General features: G+C 25.7%; 1 protein-coding gene across 1 annotated transcript in view; it reads left to right on the forward strand.

Annotated features, from left to right (window-relative positions):
- The first annotated feature begins 6,384 nt into the window (after positions 1 to 6,384).
- LOC117180353 (serine/threonine-protein kinase D1) overlaps positions 6,385 to 21,153 on the forward strand; it is a 58,856-nt gene continuing 44,087 nt past the window's right edge. The window contains exons 1-3 of the mRNA XM_033372807.1: positions 6,385 to 6,605; positions 16,684 to 16,962; positions 20,298 to 20,429. Of these exons, the coding sequence (XP_033228698.1) occupies positions 16,698 to 16,962; positions 20,298 to 20,429 (397 nt within the window). The 5' untranslated portion in view covers positions 6,385 to 6,605; positions 16,684 to 16,697. The remainder of the gene's footprint in view (positions 6,606 to 16,683; positions 16,963 to 20,297; positions 20,430 to 21,153) is intronic.

Genomic DNA, 21,153 nt, shown 5'->3' on the forward strand with positions numbered 1-21,153 from the left:
AGATGTGGACTGTGACTGCACCATATATCTAGTCGGGAGTGGTGCTGACTGAAAACAGATGATTTGGAGCGATTCGTGCGCCATATGTTGGTCATTCTAAGGTTATTGAACTACCCTCGTAGTTAAATTTTTAACTGGAATGGTTGAATTAAAAAATACACGCATTTTCAACTAAAATTATGAATTTTTAATTGGAATAGTTGAATTTTCAACGAAAAACATCAATTTTCAAACAAATATTTAAATCTTCAATTAAAATTTTAAAACAAATTGTTAAATTTTTTCTTTAAAAAGTTAATTTTTATTTTTAAAAACGTGTTTTCAACAAGCAAAATTTTAAACCAAAGTAATGAGTTTTCAAGAAAATGAAGAAATATTCTTAATATTCATAGGAAATTTTTAATGATTTTTTTGTTATTAATTCTACAAAAAATTGGAAAAGATTAAAAGAAATTTTGAATTATTTCCTAAATTTTTGAAAAGAGTAAAAGATTTATAAATCCACATTTTGGAATTTTGCCATATTATATAATTTTAGAAAAAATCTGACGAAGTTTAAGAGATTCAGAAGTTTTTAAACTTCTGATGCAGAAAATTAAAAAACTTAGATTAACCCCTTTTCTATATTTAAAAAATTAATCTGAAAAAATATGAAATGAGAATAAAACTTTCTTTGAAACAATAATAAAAAAAAATTACAAAAATTTTAATTCGTATATAAAAAACGAAACTAAATCATTTTTTTAAATTTAATTATTTAAGAAGTTTAGAAGTTGAAGAATATAAAATATAAAATCTTTACCAAGGAATAAAAAAATACAGTAAAATAAAATTAGAAAAGTAAATATGGACTGCCTACTTTAAAGGAATTTTCCGTAAGATTAGCCCCGTTCTCAACATTTTTAAATGAATTTTTCGAAGTTTATTCATCTGAAAAGATATGAAAGAAAATTAAATTAAAAAAAGAGAGAATAAAAAAGAAATCTTCAACAATTCAAAAAGTTAAAAATTCTAAAAATAAAAATGGTTACCACCAGAACATAAAAAAATAGAATAATATAAGATTAAGAAAATAAGTACGAACTAAATGCTGGAAAGGCATTTTCCATAAAATTAACCACTTTTTAAGCATATTTTAAATAAATATAAATAATATGAATATAAAACTAAAAATAAAATAATTAAATTTTTGGAAAAACGATACTAGTTGTAATAAAATGATTAATAACAATTTTTTAATAGGATGCGCAATTTAAAGTAATCATGAAAAATAAAATGTGTACGTTATTTTGCACATTTTCGTTAAAGCCGAAGGAGCTTTAACAAAAGAGAATTCACTATCACCAGATTACAGTTGTTGATGCTTTGAATTTTAATTTTAAAAAAGTCTGTGCACAAATCTGGAGAAAATACAAAGACCGAGCCTAGTCGCGCTCAAACTTGTGACCGAAATGAGCCGCGCGATGACAATGAGCCTTAGGATGGCCCTTATTTTTCAATTTTCGAATATTTCTGCGCTCACCCTCCAGGTTTGTTCGAAAGACCAAAAAAACCTCAAAATTTTAGGTTGAATCATTTTAAGCCACTATTATGGGTCCCCAAAGAAACCCCCATAAGTGACAAATTTGAATTTCATGTGATATTGCGGTTTATTGACGCTTTTTAAAAGTTAAAAAAGAAAAAAAACGGTAATTTCAGAATACCCAGTAACTTGTTAACTAATATTCAATTGTTTAACCCTCAAAGTGCCTGCATGGTAAAAATCACGGTAAAGTGTACCGTGGGTATGACACACCCCAGCGTATTTACTCATGTATTGTTTAACCCCTATTGAATATTTTATCACAATAAAATTATCCGATATTGTTTAAGGTATCTTTCAGAAGTTAGGGTTGATTTTATAGCCATTTATTTATTTTAAGTTTGTTAAACAAATTATTCAACGAAAAAAGTGGATTTTTTTACTTAAAAATTCTTAACTCACGCAATTTTTATTATTTTAGCTTGAAAATTTATAACAATACTTTCGAAATAGTGTACTTTCATAAAAAAAATATTCCAACATGGATGCTTGCAAAAAAAATATTTATTTGCGCAGTTGAAAAGTTAATTTTATGATAAAATGATGAATCAGATCTTTTGCTTTTTAATCGATTTATTATTATAAAAATTGAGGAACTTTGACATGTAATACTATAAAAATACAAAAAATTGAAAAAGAGACATGTATAACTGTATTTTAACAATTATATTTTATTCAACACATTCACAGTCTGCTCTCGCATGACGCGCTGCCGTAAGTTATAAGCCATCTACACAAAAAAAAAAGGATGAAATAATCGAACAAAAATCATTATTGCACTTAATGTGATATACTTACGTTAGAAAGTAAACAAAAAGAAAGAAAATTTCAACAACAAAAATTTGCTCCAAAATTACTTTTTTATTCGCTAAGTACACACTGGGCATTATAGACCCCACGATTTTTTACATCCACTTTCAGCGGCCGCTGCTCGTAGACAGACGCAGCGTCAGTGACGCTTGACGCAGTATGATAAACGACTTTACTTACAGTTAGTGTCTCCAACTAAAGCTAGATGGCGATACTTACTCAATTTTTTCTAATAATGTATGGTTTATAAGAGTTTGAAAATTGCTCGGAGTCACTGACACCCACAATGCACTTTAAGGGTTAAGCAATGATGATTTGTTTAAATATTTGATTTTTTCCAGTTAACTCACGAAATGAACATATTTTCTAGACTGTATGAGTTATTTAATCAGTGATAACAATACAAAAATGTATTTAAACTATTTTACAATTACGTAAATAATACGTATTTGTTCAAGTATAAATATTTTATCTAAAAAAAAAGAGCAGGAGAAGCATTTTATCTCACTAAATTTTCGACAAATTTTAACATTTTTAATTACGTACTAATTTGTTTACTATGAATACTCGTAGATGTCTAAACAAATTTAAATTTAAAAACATGTTTGTTAACATATTTTATTTTTGCTATTTTTCGAAAGATTGAAATATTTTGATGTTCTACTTTGCTTTTTTAGAACACTCTTGAATGTTTAAACAAATTACAATTGTTTAAACAATTAAATATTAATTAAAAAATGATTGGGTATTCTTAAATTATCAACTAATGATTATTTATTCTAAAAAAAAAAACTTTTAAGAAGATTCAATAAACCGCAATATTACGTAAAATTCAAATTTGTCATTTATGTGGGTTTCTTTGGGGACCCATAAGAGAGGCTTAAAATTATTCAACTTTAATATTTATGATTGATTCTTATCCTCTGACTCATTCTGAACAATATACTGAAGCACGGAATTTTTTGTGAAATATGCTTGCGTTTAAATATTAGATTTACAAAAAGTTGACTTTTTCTCATGTAAACCCTTAAAGGGCACACTTCCGTAAAATTCCATAAAGAGGAAACTGGGTGTCATGTACCCAAGGGTATTCAAATTTGTGCTGTACCGACGGTATTGGATAGTTTTTTGCCAAAAAATCAATTAATCATGTTTAATCTATCTAAATTAAGGAGAAAAAGGTTTTATAACAGTTTTTGAAATTTAAAGTAGATAAAAAAATCCTTTTTGGAAAAAAAATTTAAAATGACTTCTTTCACTCTAAAATTCATAACTTTTCAAGTTTTTGATATTTTTACTTAAAATTTTACTTGAATATTTCCGAGATACGGCGCTTCAAAAATAAAATTACTCTTATAGTGTTCGTTCCAAAGAAGGTATTTATTCTAAAAAATAAGATTCAATTCAATGAAAAATAAAACACCGTACTTTGCGTGATTAAACGATTTTATTGATCTTAAACTGCCTATATAAATTATAAAAATCAAAATTATGTGAAAATGACATGGAAAAATAGGTTTTCATGTCATTTGTTAATCTGGCGCCATATGTTTAATTTTCTTGAATTTGGTACGTTTTGTTAAAGCGCAAATAAGTCGCTGGGTCTTTTTGACCCAGTATGCCCTTTAATGGTTAAATCAATGGGAAACTTCATGGTCCTTGCACCACTCCTAAATATTAACCAATTTTGCTCAGATTTTGAGATTTTCATCAAATCTCCACGTTTTGAGATCTCCTGAGTCAGAAAAAACGATTTTCACAAAGTTGTTTGTCTGTCTGTGTCTGTAATCTCTAGGCACGATAACTTTCGAAAGATTGATCAGATTGGAATCTGATATGGCACACTTTCTTAAGGCCTCAAAAAAACGAGTTCGTAAACCAGTTATTTTGGATGACAATTCAAAAAGTGAGCGCATTTTTAAAATATTTGAGACCATTTTTTTTAAGATTTAAAAATTCTATGTATGGCTATTCATATCACTCAGAAACTTTAACAATTTATTCTATTGACTTTTATCGATAAAAAGCAAATTATCAGAGTTATAGCATTTTCAAAATCCAAAAAATCAAACTAAAATGATTTCAAGCCAAACAACGCAAGATATAAAAAAATTCAAGCAAAGAAAAACGTTGATTCTGGAAAGCCCTGCAAGAATATCATTGAACGATCGTGACCTATTTAATTGGCGAATTAAATAGGCCTAGTTCAAATAATGATTTTCTTTTTACAATGCACCTTTGATCTTAAAACCGACACGTGATTTTATGTATTTTAGAGAGGAAGGTATAGAAATGAATGCACTGTATTTGAGGGAAAAATGCCGTGAGGCATAAAAAAAACCTTTTTATTGACAAAACCGAGGAAAAGTTACACAGATAGAGAAAGCGCGAAAGAGGCGTCACTCGAACACAATGGCCGTTGCCATGCACGCACGTGTATCACTTTCACACACACAGTTTCGATTTGAATTCTCTCACATTTAATTTGCACACTGAATAGAAGAGAGCAGGGCCACGTTAGTGGTGATATTTCAAGGCCGAATCCGTTGATTTGCACGAGGTAGCACGAGAAACAGACGGGCGCGAGGAAGCTCCGCACGCGGGGCTCGAGCGGCGCTGCACCGGTAAGTGCTGCCACCGCGCTAGGCTTTTCGGACCCTAGCGTCCACACACGCGCATACACGCATATTCATACGCTGCGCGCGCAGGCGCATTTCGTATTAATTATTAAAAAGTTATTTTTAATAAATGTTGCGACGCAACAATCATAACTTTTTGAATTTTGTCCAAAAGTCGAAAATTCAAATTTTGATCGTACAAAAAATAATGAAAAATAAAAAATTCCATTTTACGGTAAAATTATGCAAAAATCAAAAAGAAAATGAATTAAATAAAATTGCGCGCCTTGCAGAGATCGTCGAATTTGTGATTAATCAATTTTTGATAGGACGCGTAGTTTTTGTTTTAATCGTAAAAAATAAGATTTTAAAAAAATTAAATTTTTGGTAAAACGACACAAGAGACGAACTAAATTAAAAAACAAAATTTCTTTAACCAAAAAATGTCTACAGATTTTTTATAAACCCTGTTTGTCAAAATATATTAAACCGCAAACGGCAACTGTGTTTGCGTAAATGCCAACAAATAAAAAAACGTCGGGTGCGAATTCGCACCAGTGTACCGTTTGTGGGTTAAAAGTAAAAAATTAACTGTTTGGAAAAAAGACACAAGATACAATAACATTTTATTTAACAACATTTTTCGCCTAATTTATATCTACATTGAATATAAACAAATTAAATTTATTCAGGGTAAAAATAAGACAATGAAAATACTTTTGTTCCAATACTAATGCATATTATGAATAGTAATAATATACATTTATTTAAATGATATACATTTTTCAGGGTGGCTAAGAATTGAATTAAAGGCCAATTAAGAAACAAATATTAAAGTGATTATTAGAAATAAGATTTCTACTTTATTTTGCAATGTCTGAATATGCAAACTTATGCCGCGATACATAAATAAATATAATTTACATTTGATACGATATAGTTGAACATAATTTAGATAAGTTCGCATTTTTTATGTAATCAAGTGCGAAGCATAAGATACGCGATGAGAATGTGTTCGTTAAAGCCGAAGATGCTTTAACAAAAGAGAATTCACAATCCCTAAATAACAGTAAATACAAAGTCCGAGCGCGTATCGCCAAGTGAATGCATAATCGAGGGCGGAGCGCCAGATAAATAAAAACTGAAGGGTGAGAACACAGAAATTCGAAAAAAATCTACCAAGTATAAATAAGAAGAATTCCCAAGCCCTTTTTAATTTTTGTTCGAATCTGGCGCTGAAGAGTCTTTTAGTACGCCCCCGCAGCTGTGGATGACGCTGTTTCGATTGGTGGGGCGCGGAACGGGAGGAGCATGATATTGGATCATGGGGGGGAGCATTCTCCTCACCTCAAGACTGAAGTGGCGCAAGTGGCTGTGCTGTGCCTACATTGGTGTGTGCTGTACCACTGTACTGCACCTTACGTGGAAGTCATTTCTCCGAATTAAGAAATGTGAAAAAACAGTACTTTCTATCGATAAATTAAACAAAATTTATATTTCAAGTTTCCTTGTAATCTCATCAAGATCTGGAATGGCCAGGTGTTAAGAAGCCAAAAAATCGGCTCTGGAAGTATTGAATGTATCGGAGCAATAAGGTGAGTCGACCTACTAGAGATAACTGTAAAATGTCATCACAATGAAAGTGTGTCGGAGCAAGCTTTAACGCCGATATTATACGTCGCATCGGGCACTGCTTTCAACTTTACACCACATATTTTTCACTAAATTACGCGAAAATCCGATCTTGATGAGCTTTTTCTAATTTCATCATCTTCATTAGGCTGCACCAGCCGGTTCTTACAAGCTTCCAAAAACCCGTTACAATCTTGATGAAACTGCAACTATTTCTCATCATCCGCGTAATCCTTATTTATTTTCGTGCTTTGTCCATTCTTCATCCTCAACGATTTAGTCAGAAATTTCATTTTTCTGTCGAAAGGGTGCCAAGAATTTTTATCATTTCTTCAATTTCAGACCTCGGACTCACCACACTAGTGACACTGTTTTGACCGATGACACTATTTTGTTACTATTTTGAAAAAAATGACACGAGAGACACTATTTTCTCACAATTGTTGAATTTTTAAGCAAAAATATAAGCTTCCAACGAAAACAGCTGAATTTGTAAAATAGAAAATATTAATTTTTAATCCAAGTTTAGTAGTAAAATTGTAGAATTTCCAAGACAAAAAGACGATTTTTTATTAAACCGTTAAATTTTCAACAAAGTAGTTAAATCTTTAGTTAAAAATTAATTTCTAACCAAAAAATTAAACAAATTTTTAACTACAATTATGAATTTAGATAAAAATGAACTTATTGTAATTTAAAATAAAATTAATTTTTCACCAGAAAAGGTTAATTTTTTTTTAATAAACTACATACACTTTCGATTAAGAAGATTAATTTTCTACCTAAAAAGATGAATTGTCAACAAATTACTTAAACTTTTAACCAAACAGTTGAATTTTTAAACTAGAAAAGATCAATTTTCAACAAAAAATGGAGTAGTTCAATTTTCATTAAGAACAATTAATTTTGCACTAAATTTTCAACAAAATAGTTCAATTTTCAATTTAAAATTATTTTTTAACAAAAAAAAAACACGTTTTCAACAACAAAAAATGCACTTTTAAGAATGTAGCTCAACTTTCGAACTAGGATTTGAATTTTTAACCTGAAAAGATGATTTTTCAACGGAAAATATAATAATAGTTGATATATCAACAAAATTTTTTTTAATTTTAAATAAAATACAGTTGAATTTAACCAACAATGATGAATTTTCAACAAAATACCCTAATCCTTAACTAAAATAGACAACATTTTAATCGGGAAGATTAATTTTTAGGAAAATACATAAAATTTTAGACTAAGAGGATTAATTTTCTACCAAAAAAGATGAAATCTCAACTAATTACATTAATTTTGAACCAAAAAGTTGAATTTTTAAACCAGAAAGGGTCAGTTTTTAACCAAAAGTCGAATAATTGAATTTTCTCTTTAAAAAATTCATCTTTAATAGTATGAACTAATTTTCCCCATAAATGTAATAGTTGACATTTAAGCTAAAAAAGATTTTAAATTTAAAAGAAGTTGAATCATCAATAAAATGCACAAAATTTTAAGTCATAAAAAAGTTTAATTTTTGTACCAAACTGTTGAATTTATACCGAATTGTAAAAATTTCAAGCCAAAAAGATGAATATTCAGTTCAAAAAATTCACTTTTAACCAGAAAAAAACGAATTTTCAAAAAATAAATTAGCTTTTCAGAATGTAGTACAATTTTCGACCGAGGATTTGAATTTATAACCTAACCAGATACATTTTTCATGAAAAAGGCAATAATAGTTGAGACTTAAACAAAAAAAGATTTAAATTTAATGTAAAAAATAGTTGGATTTGACTAAAAAAATACGATTTTTCAACAAACTACATAAATTTTAAATCAAATAATTCATTTTTCTACCAAAAATATGAATTTTAACTAAAAAGATTAATTTTCTAATGAAAACGGTGAATTCTGAACAAATTACATACATTTTCAACCAAAAGGTTAAATTATTAAACTAGAAAAGATCAATTTTTAATCAAAAAATTTAGTAGTTTTGCCATCACGAAAAGTTAGTTTTCAATACAAATTAAACTAATTTTTCATGAAACAGTCGAATTTTTAAAACAAATTGTTAAATTTTAAAAACATACATATAAATTCCCTTCAAAAGAGTTGAATTTTTAAGATAAAAATGATAATTTCCCATAAATATAATATTTGATATTTCACAAAAAAAATGTATTAAATAAAAATTTATAAAACGAATTTCCAATGAAATAAATAAATCCTAAATTAAAGCAGATTAATTTTTAACCGCACCGTAACATTTTTAACAAAAAATAATTTATTTTCTATCAAACGGTTCAATTTTCTACCAGAAAAGAAGAATTTTTCACAAATTAAGTAATTTTTTAACCAAATGGTTGAATTTTTTAAATATAAAAGATCAGTTATTTCATCAAAAATATAATAATTACATTTTCATTGAGAACAATTAATTTTTAGTAGAACCTAAACGAATTTTCTAAAAAAACAGTTTAATTTTGTAACAAAGAAAGTGATATGTATCAAATTTTGGTATTTTTAAGCCAAAAAAACGAATTTTATATAAAACCGATGAATTTTCGGTTATGAAAATTCAGTTTTAAGCAATAAAAAAAAACGAATTTTCAAATAAAATTATTAAGCTGCCACAAAAAAAATTATAAGAAAGTAATTTAAATTTAAACCGAGGATTTGAATTTTTAACTTGAAAAGATTCATTTTCAACTAAAATCGAAATAATAGTAAAAAAAATAAAAATGTAGTAATAGTTGCCCAAAATAGATGAATTTTGAACAAAATACTTAATCTTTAGTTATAATAGATTAATTTTCAAACAAAGAGTTGTATTTTTGACAATTCTTTCAGAAAAGATACATTTTCAATCAAAAACATAGATTTTCAACCAAATAGTTACATTTTTAAACTAGAAAAGGAAAATTTTTAAACAAAAATGGAATACTTATAGAAAAAATATTTTTGAATAGAAAGAAAATGAATTTTCTACAAAACATTTGCATTTTTGACCAAATTGTGAAATTTTCAATTAAATTTGTTTTATATAAAAAGCATTTGAAAATAACAAAAAAGAGTAATTTTCGAAAAAATAATTTAAACATCCGCTGAAAAAGATTAATTTTTAACCGGTTTGTTGTATTTTAGTAACAACAAAAATAATAATTTTTTGCCAACAAATATTTTAGTTTAGAAGATTAATTTCTGACAAGAAAAGATTAATTTTCAAAAAAATACATCAATGTTTAACCAACTAGTTTAATTTTGTACCAGAAAAGACGTATTTTTAACAACAAAAATCAATTTTTTACCAAATAGTGGTATTTTATATAAATACTTGGATCATCAAACTAAAAGAGAATACTTTTTAAGCGTACAGTTGCATTTTTTACCAAAAGAATTGATTTTCTACAAAAAAAAAACGAATTTTCAAGCTGCAAATACGATTTTTTTTACAAAACAATTGAATTTTCTACCAAAAATGGTGAAATTTCAACAAAAAGGTTATTTTTAACCAAAGCAGATTAGTTTTTAACCTGGCACTAGATTTTTGAACCAAAAAAGATTAATTTTCCACAAAGTAGTTGAATTTTTAAATTTAAAAAATTGGTCAGTCACGAAAAAAAAATTTCAATCAAATCGTTGAAGATTCAAACCAAGAAGAAATTTTTAACAAAACAGTTGAATTTTCACTCAATAAGTATAGCTTTTACAAAATAAATAAGGAATTTTATAATCAGGAATTTTAATAATTTACGGTCTAGTGAGAATGGTTAAACTGCGATGCGCCACGTGGTAACAAAAATTCGAACTAGAAAGAATAGGCCCGATTTTAAACATGCATTTTAATTTGTGCATAAAAATGTTTAAAAATTTTTTGTTGTGGAGTTCAAAGTATTTATTGGATAATAAACATAAGTCTTTATCAGAAACAAAGTGTTTTAGATGGAATTTACATATTATACAGTGAAAACCACACTTTTTGACAGAAATATTTTTCTAAAAAATACAATTATTGTTCTCTTTATTGTGATTTTCAAAAGATTATAAACCTAAATGGACTTACTTTGAAGCAAAAATTAACTCAAAGTAAATTTTTATTAATTTATACACGAAATATTTACTGTCTAAAAATCTGACCTAAAAGTTAGGTTAGAATTCGTATTTAAATTCCAGTCGTCTATTATTCGTATTCTTGGCATAATATGGATCAAATTTGTTGCTGCATACATTAATTAAAGTTTATTTAAGCTTCCAATGCATTAAAACTCACATTAAATATTGAAATAATTCTATTATTTTATGAACCTATTTCACAAATATGTATTTTTTTACTGTATAAGATGGAAATTCTATCTAAAACTATTTATTTCTGATGAATATTTGTTTTTAGTATTCAATCATTATTTTATACTTCACAGAACAATTGTATAAATACTTTTATTTAAAAAGTTAAAATACATGTTTAAAATTGTACCTACTCTTTCTAGTTCGATTTTTCGACACCATGAGGCGTAATGGTAGAAAATAAGTAACAATAAGAGTAGCTATAACTAGTAACCCAACAAAATTCATGAAAACATGTCATTTAATATTAGGAAAATTGAATGAAAGGTAAGTATTTTGAAAACAGTTAAAATTATATTCATATTTTTCTATTATTTATTTTGCTGATGTAATTAATTATTTTTATAAAAAATTGTATTTATTACAAATTTCAAACATTGATTGATAATATTACTTAACTAATAATAATATTTAAACATTGATAATTCCCCTTATAATATACTTTTTTATTAATTCGTCTAGACATGTCCGCTCTCTAAAAATATATATTTACACATAATTTATTTATAATCAGATTGGAGACTTGATCGGGAAAACGGGAAAGGCCAAGAAAAAACGGGAAATTACCGGGAATTAGATTAATTTTTACTTCAGCTACAGTTGCAGGACATATAAGTGAAAATAATTATTGTTTTTATTTTATAAAAGGGAGTTGGTAAACAAAATTTCCCTTCGCACAAGTTCTCTTTTGCAAGTCAAAATTTATCAGAATTTAAAAGTTCCTTCTTCCGAAATTAAAAAAAAAAGAGAGTGCAAAAACGGTAAATATTCTATTGAAAGTGATTTCTATGAGAAGAATGTGTAAAATTGACAGTTCAAATTATAAGAACTTGTAGCCGAGTAAATTATTTATTGTGTTGCAAGTTTTTTTTTAAATTGTTAGTGCGAAATCATGGGATTAAAATGTGTAGCTCCGGGCTGTAGGTCATACTATAACAGTAAACAGCTCATTTTTCAACCCAAGAAATTATTTTTTAATTAAAATGATAAATCTTAAATTAAAAAATTAATACTTCTCAAGAAACGAGTTTGTATTTCAACCAAGTAAATTTATTTCGAACCCAAAAGATTAATTTTAATTTTAAATGATTAATATTTAACTGGAATACTTGAATTTTTTACCAAAAAGAAGAATTCTTAAATAAGGAGATTAACTTTCAAAGAAAAAACTGATTTTCTACAAAAAAAGTCGATTTTCTACCAAAAAGTCGATTTTTTAATAACATACGTGAATTATCAACGAAATAAATTAATTTTCAATGCAGAAACAAATTGAAATACAAATTGTTGAAGTTTGAACTAGAAAAAGTCAATTTTTTACCCGAAATAGTTATATTTTCTACTGAAATAGTTAATTTTTTAGTTTAAAAGTGATTTTAAAGAAACTAGATATATTTTTAAAACGATGCGAATTTTCATTTATTATGATGAATCTTCCAAAAACAAAATTAATTTTCAACAAGAGTTCAGATTTCAACCGCAAGTAGTTGCATTTTCAAGAAAAAAGGTAAATTCTTAACGAAAAATATAAAAAAAATTATATTATTATTTAGAAATATTTACTTTTCGAAATACTGCTTCTACTCTAAAAATTACTTGAAGCACACTCTTTTTTTAAATTTCGAAAAAAGGAACTTTTAAATTGTGACGAATTTTGATTTGTAATAGGGATTTTTAAACTCCTTTCTTCTAAATCCCACTGTAAATTCTTTTAAAAAATTTCCGTTCCATGTCAAAAATCCCTTGTCCTAAAATAAAAACGATAATTATTTTCACTTATATTCCCAGCAACCATAGATAAAGAAAAATTACTTTTCTAAATTGACAAAAATTACTAAAATATTAAGAACCTGAATTTTTTTACGTTCACAAACGAATTCCCGGTTTCTTAACTTAATTTCGGGGTTCTAACGGTTTCCCGTTAAAGTAGCCTACCTGATTATAAATAAATTATATATAGATATTTATGGTTTCGAAAGCGGAAATGTAAGGATGAATTAAAATTAAAAAGTACATTATAAGCCTAATTAATGTTTAAATATTATTATTACTATTATGATTAGTAAAATAATATTATCAATCATTGTTTGAAATTTGCAATTTTTGCATGAAAACTCTACTTTTTTTAAATAAAAAACTATTTTGCTTTACGATAAGTTTCATATTTTTTGACAAAAATGCAACTATTTGCTACAGATGAATTAAAAAAAAAATGAGATTAATTTAAAAAAAAATATATATATTAATCTTCAACAAAATAGATGAATTTTGAACTAAAAAAGAAAAAATTCAACAAAAACGGATATTACATTTTGAAATGCAAATTTTTTTATTTCAAGTGATGAATTTTCATCAAAATAATTACGTTTTATATTAAAAAAATCAATTTTCAACCAAGAAAAAAACGAATTTTGAACTAAAAAAATGTCACCATTTTATAATAAAAAATTGAATAAAGAAATTTGTAGTTAATAAATAATTGTTCAACAAAAAAGATGCATTTTTAACTAAAATTATGGAATATTCTACTGGAACAATAGTTACATTTTTAGTTTAAAAGAATAATAATTTTCAAGTAAAAATATTCAACAAAATACATAAATTTACGGCAAAAAATTCCCTTTCATCCAAAGAAAAAAAAACAAGTTTTCAATCAATTACAGCTGCTTATAAAATCAATTGATTATATTAGAAAAATAAAAGAAAAATATTAATACAATTCAAACTGTTTTTTAAATACTCATCTTTCTATTCAATTTTCCTAATATTAAATTACATGTTTTAATGAATTTTTTAGATTACTAATTACAATTGCTCTTTTTTTTTTTTTGAAAACTTTGTTCTTCCCTATATATTTATGAAAAGTATCAAGTTTCTAATGAATTCTAGTATATTTCCTACACATAACAATGCAAAGACAGGCCTACCAGAGCAGATCGCCATCTACTGGATTTATTTGAACTACGATACCCCTCAGTATAGAGTTCTGAGCCAGTTATATTACTTTGAGAACGATAACGAGAATGAGATTAATGATATTTGTTTTTTATGAAGATTTGTCTTTAGTATTCAATCATTGTTTTATGCTTCACAAAACTACCGTAAAAACACTTTTATTAAAAAATAATGTACAACATCAAAATTGTACCTACTCTTTCTATTTCCAGTTTTGGGCACCAGGTGGCGAAATGGTAGATCACTATTCCCAATAGAAAATTTCATTTTTTCGTTAAATTTTCGATTGGACATTCAACTCTTTCTTTTAAAGTTTGTCTTTTTTTATTTTAAAGCTTACCTGTTTTAGCAGAAATTAACTCTTTTTTTTTGTTATAAAAATGCAACTGTTTGGTTAGGAATTAAGTTATTATACTATTTTCTTGTAAACTTAACTATTTCGTATAAGATGTACTTTTTGTTTAAATTTTATATTTTGGTGTTGAAAAGGGAACTGAAATATTTTCTGGATGGTAGTTCCACTTATAAAAAACAAATTATATTTTTTCTTAAAAATTCATCCTTTTTGGTTGAAAAAATTCGACTCTTTGGATTGAAAATTCAATTTTTTTCGTAGAAATTAATTTTTTTGTTACAAAAATTCAATTTTTGATGTTACTGAGTTAACTGGAATTTTTTTTGGATGAAAATTCTACTTTTTTTAAATAAAAAACTATTTTGCTTTACGATAAGTTTCATATTTTTTGACAAAAATGCAACTATTTGCTACAGATGAATTAAAAAAAATGAGATTAATTTAAAAAAAATATATATATTAATTTTCAACAAAATAGATGAATTTTGAACTAAAAAAGAAGAAATTTAACAAAAAACAGATATTACATTTTGAAATGCAAATTTTTTTATTTCAACTGATGAATTTTCATCAAAATAATTACGTTTTATATTAAAAAAATCAATTTTCAACAAAAAAAACGAATTTTGAACTAAAAAAATGTCACCATTTTATAATCAAAAATTGAATAAAGAAATTTTTAGTTAATAAATGATTGTTTAACAAAAAAGATGCATTTTTAACTAAAATTATGGAATATTCTACTGGAACAATAGTTACATTTTTAGTTTAAAAGAATAATAATTTTCAAGTAAAAATATTCAACAAAATACATAAATTTACGGCAAAAAATTCCCTTTCATCCAAAGAAAAAAAACAAGTTTTCAATCAAAAAGCTTATTTTTCAACAAAACAATTGAACTTTCAGTCAAGTAATTTATTTTCAACCTAAGAGATGAATTTTTTAACAAGGAGAATATATTCAAAAAGAGAATTTACTGAGTTAACTGGAATCTTTTTTGGATTAAAACTCAACTTTTCTTGTAATAAAAAATTCTTTTTATTTGAGATAAATTTGATATTTTTTTATAAAAATTAAACTATTTGTTAGAGAATTCAACAATTTTGTTAAAAAGTCATCGTTTTTGGTTAAAAACTCGTCTTTTTGGATTGAAAATTGAATTTTTCTGGTATAAGATTATTTCTTGTTAACAAATTCATAGTTTGATCGTGAGAACTCGACTAAAATTGTTTTCAACCGAAAATTCAACTATTTGTTTGAAAATTTATCTTTTTGATTTACAACTTCATCTGTTTTATAGAAAAAATTTCATTTGTTGTATGAAAATGCAGATTTTTTTGTTAAAAATCGTTCTTCTTTGCTTGATAATTTAACTAATTTGTTTAAAACATTTGGTTGAATCAATTTGTTAAGAAATCACTGTTTTTGTTAAAGATTTATAATTTAACTTGAAAAGTTATCTCGTTGGTTAAAAGTTTAATTATCTTGTTGAAACTTAATCTTTTTTAATTGAAAATTTAATTACTTGGGTCAAAGTTAAACTACATTGTCAAATTTTTTTATTGAAAGCTTATGTCTGGTTTAAAATTTAACTGTTTAGTATAAATGCATCAGTTTCGTGGAAAATTAATTTTTTGTTGAACAGTCATATTTCTTGTTTGAAAATTGAATTTTTGTAAAGAAAATTTTTCTTATGGTTTGAAGGTTCAATAATTTAGATAAACTTTTCTTTTTTGAGTGAAAAATCTTTATTTGTTAAAAATTTGTCTTTTTGGTTTTAAAAGTATTTTCTTTTGCTGTATAAATTTAATTCTTTTTTTATTAATATATAAACTATGACGCTTTTTCGTTGGCAATTTGTCTTTTTACTTTGAATATTCAACTATTATGTTAAACATTCAATTATTTTGTGAAAAATTCCAGTGTTTTGTTAAAGAGTTATCTTTTAAAGTAGAAAAAACTTTTTTTTTAAATAAATTAATACATTTGAAAATTTTAAATTTGTATATGAAAGACTGTAATTCCTGAATATGTTTGAACTAGAAAATAATGTATATTCAACCGCTGATATAACCTGAACAATAGAAATATTGTTAAAAATCATAAATCCATAAATTCTTTTAAATTCTCCTAAATTCTGTCATATTCTCGGTTATATAACCTGAACTGTTCCCAATAGATTAAAGTTTTTAATAATAATTCAAGTTAATTTTTAATCCTTGAGAAGTTTGCAGCCCTATTTTGACACTATTTTTTTTTTTGCTTTCATTTACACGATTTTTATCTCTAAAGTGAGCCTGAGACCTGAAATTTATTATAGTATGATAGAAAATCGTATATTATGGAAGATGGTAAAAAGTTCTAAAATATGGAATATGTGATAATTTTGGTTTATTTTCAGTAAAAGAGAGAAAGATGGAGGCAGCAGAAGTAACATTCCTTTTCCAGTTTGGATTGCTGCGTGACACAGTCACTGTAGACTCGAGTCAATTGACTCTGAAATCTCTTAAAGAATTTGCTTGTGATTTTATTAATAGCAAGTGTCCTGATCATGGCTTAAGTCAATTGTTCGATAGACTCTTATTGTTCAAACATGACTACAACTCCACCAATATCCTGCAGCTCATCACAAATGCGATGGAAATTGTCGACGAAACTTTGGTGGAAATAGTTCTCACTGGTGAGTTTTAATCCAATCAAGCAAAAAAAATTAACAGTTAGCACAAGTTTCTCATTGTCATTGAAATTTCAAAAATTTGTACTCGTAAAACTGAAAATTTTGTCATTTGATATAATAATTTTTTTTCAACTTAACTGAAAATTAATTTACTCAAAATGGAACTGTCTTAAATTGTAAACTTATAAAACTGAAGCTTCCCAATTGGAAATTTTGTGATTAAATGCCATTAAACGCAAAAATTGCAACTTTTTTGCCTTTTATGTGAATCTGAAAAATACAAAAATTACCCCCCGACCAGTTGATAAAAATTTCAAAAAGAAACTATTAGCTTCTTCCGATTCAGAAAAATAATTATTAATAAAAATTTCCCCAATTCGAACTGAATAAAAATGATCAAAATGAAACAAGTGCTTCTTCCAATTCAGAAAAACTTGAAAACCAAAATTTAGTCCCTTCCAACTCGATAAAAATGTTGAAAATACCAAAATTTTCTTTTCGAATTCAGAAAAAAATTAAAAATCAAAATTCCCTCCCTTCCAACTTAATAAAAATGGCAAAAATAAAAAATTACCTTTCAATTCAGAAGAAAAATAAATAATCAAAATTTCGTCAATTCCGACTCAATAATAAAATATATAAACAAAAAAGGGCCTCTTCAAATTCTGCAAAAAGTGAAAACAAAAATTTCCTCCCTTCCAACTCAATAAAAATATTTAAAATAAAAAAATTACCCTCTTCCAATTCAGAAAAAATAATTATTAACTGATTTGGAATATTTGTTAATATTATCATTATATTATTTTGAATTGGTATAAAAAAGATTGAATTTACTTTTATTAGCAATAAAAATTAGTAATCCCCTAAACTCAGTATAAACATTCAGAAGGAAAAAATGGTCTCCAATTTAAAAAAAAAATAACCTAAATTCTATCTTTTCAGCTAACTAAAAATGCTAAAAAATGGCATCTTCTAATTCAAAAGGAAAATAAAAAATCGCAATTTCGTCGCTTCCAACTCTATAAAAATCTTAAAAATAAAAACATTCCCTCTTCCGATTCAGAACAAAAATTGAAAATAAAACAATCTTCTCTGAAAAATGTTTTAGAAAAATCGCCTCTTCCAAATTCGAAAAAAACTACTCAAACTTTGTTGCTTCCAATTCTAAAAATCTTAAAAATAAAAAATGCCTTCTTCCAATAGAAAGAAACAATTTTTATTAAAAAATTCTTCCCTTAAACTTCATGCAAATATATTATTTTAAATGTCTTTTTCCAATTAAGAAAGAAAAAAAATAATCCAAATTTCATTCCTTCACTTCAATAAAAATTCTTAAAAGAAAAAATGACCTCTTTCACTTCAGAAAACAAAAAATCCAAACTTTGTCGCTTCCAACTCGTTAAAAATATAAAATGTCTCTGTCAACTCCACGAAAATTAAAAACTAAAATTTCTTCTGCTTAAACTCAATAAAACTGTTAAAAATACCAAATTTGCCCTCTTCGAAATCATAACAAAAAATATTTCGTCGCTTCCAACTCTATAAAAATCTTAAAAATAAAAACATTCCCTCTTCCAATACAAAACAAAAATTGAAAATAAAACAATCTTCTCTGAAAAATGTTTTAGAAAAATCGCCTCTTCCAAATTCGAAAAAAACTACTCAAACTTTGTTGCTTCCAATTCTAAAAATCTTAAAAATAAAAAATGCCTTCTTCCAATAGAGAAAAAAATTTTTTAATAAAAAATTTTTCCCTTAAACTTCATGCAAATATATTTTTTTGAATGTCTTCTTCCAATTAAGAAAGAAAAAAAAGTAATCCAAATTTCATTCCTTCAATTCAATAAAAATGCTTAAAAGAAAAAATGACCTCTTTCACTTCAGAAAACAAAAAATCCAAACTTTGTCGCTTCCAACTTGTTAAAAATATAAAATGTCTGTCAACTCCACGAAAATTAAAAACTAAAATTTCTTCTGCTTAAACTCAATAAAACTGTTAAAAATGCCAAATTTGCCCTTTTCAAAATCATAACAAAAAATGTTTCATCGCTTCCAACTGTATCGAAATTTTTTAAATAGAAAAATTTTCCTTTTTTGATTCAGATAAAAATTGAAACCCAAAGTTTCCTTACTTAGAAATTGATAAGAATAGTAAGAATATAAGATTACCTTTTCCAGTTCACAAAAAAATTGCAAATAAAAATCTTCCTTCTTCAACTCAATAAAAATGCGAAAAAGAAAAAATGGGCTCTTCCAATTCAGATAAAAAAATGAATAACCAAAATGTCTGCCTTCCGACTCATAAGTATTAAATATTAAAAATTATCCTTCTAATTCATAAAGTATTGAAAACCAAACTAATCAAATCTTTTCAACTTAATAAAAAAATTTTAAATATAAAATGGCCCTCTGCCATTAAATAAAAATTAAAAACTAAAGTTTCCACGTTTTAAACTTGATAAAAATGTTTTTAAAAAAGTTACTCAAATTAGGAAAAAAAAAAAATAAATACGAAAATTTCTTCCCTTTCTTTTAAAATTAGAATTGTAATACGTTTGAAATTAAAGTATCAATTTTTATTTATACTCTAAAATTTTAACTATTGAAGGCTTTCTCTTTAAAAAAATGCAGTTTAAAATTGTTTTGTTTGTAATATTTGTTTTACAAATGCTCATTTTAAATGAATAGTAAAATATTGCTAAATATTAAACAATTTCAAATTGAATAGGTTAAAAATGGAATTCTTTAGAATGAAAACAAATTTGAAATGGAATAAAAGCCGTTCATTGTCAATCTATTAATTAGAAATTATTTTATAATTAAAAATATTTCCTAAAGTTTCAATTAAAAATTTAAATTTGTTAAACTATTAAGTTTTTTTAATTAAAAAAGTTCAATTTTCAACGTTACAGTCAGTAAATTATTTAATTTTGAACCGATTCAGAATAATAGTCTTGTAAAATCAATTTTTCTTCAAGTTCAAATCCTCGAACTACAGTTCAGTTGTAAAAATCATTAATTACTTTATATTTACAGTTGATCAACCTAAAATGTTTTTGATTAAAAACAATTTTTTAATGAAAATGAAGGCCTAAAATAGAAAATTTGTAAAGCAAAAGCTTTTAGAATCAAATATTGTAAACTGAGTGATTTAATAATTTAAAAAGTTACCAATTAAACTTAACATTAAGGAAAAAAGTTAAAATCGAACTTATTTTAAATTGATGGATAAGAAATTTGTAATATTTCAAGTGATTGGATAAATTTCTCTTCTAAAACTGTAAAATTTCCGGTCAAGAAATAAATTGACTATATAATTGTATTCTTTATGTTTTCAGCACAAGTACTGACCGAACAAATCCCAATTCGGCCACATGCCTTATCAGTGCATTCTTACAAAGCGCCTACTTTTTGTGATTTTTGTGGAGAAATGCTCTTTGGTCTCGTTCGCCAAGGTCTAAAATGCGAAGGTACTTTTCCTTTAATGAATTTCTTATAATTTTTTTTCGCAATTTAAAAAAAAATCAGTATAGCAATAAATAATTTTAGATTTTTAAAAGAGTTGCTGCTATAAATAGAGAAGGTACAAAAGAATGATTAATTCGTTTATTTAATTTATATTTCTAACCATCAGAATTTTAAAAGAAATTCCAAAGGATTTCAACAAATTTCGAGAACTTCCCACGGATTTCAAGGGTTTCCAAATATTTCAACTAGTTTACAAATATTTTCATGGGTTTCAAGGAATTTCGAAAAGTTTTCAGGAAGTTTAAAGGATTTTAAAGATTTCCAAACATCTATAGGAATTTTTTGGGGACTTCCAAAGATTTCAAGTAATTTGTGGTAAATTTGGAAAATAAGTTAATTTAATTTTGTAGAATTCGTAGCGATTTCAAAGATTTTAAATTTTTTTAATGGGATTTCCGAAGGTTAAAGGATTTCAACGATTTAAAGGAATTTAAAAGGATTTTTAGAAAACTTAAGGATTACGTTTAATTTAACTTTAAGCGAATTTCCAAGGATTTTCAGCAATTTCGTTTAGATTTCAAACAAAATTCAATGAACTTTAATGATTTCCAAACATTTCAGGACTTTTCAAGTATTTAAAAGGATTTAACCGCTTTTCTATATTTTAAATTAATATTTAAAAATTTAATCGGGTTTCAAGAGATTAAAAATATTGTCACATATTTG

This window comes from Belonocnema kinseyi, chromosome 9, assembly GCF_010883055.1.
Source record: "Belonocnema kinseyi isolate 2016_QV_RU_SX_M_011 chromosome 9, B_treatae_v1, whole genome shotgun sequence".
Lineage (NCBI taxonomy): Eukaryota > Metazoa > Arthropoda > Insecta > Hymenoptera > Cynipidae > Belonocnema > Belonocnema kinseyi.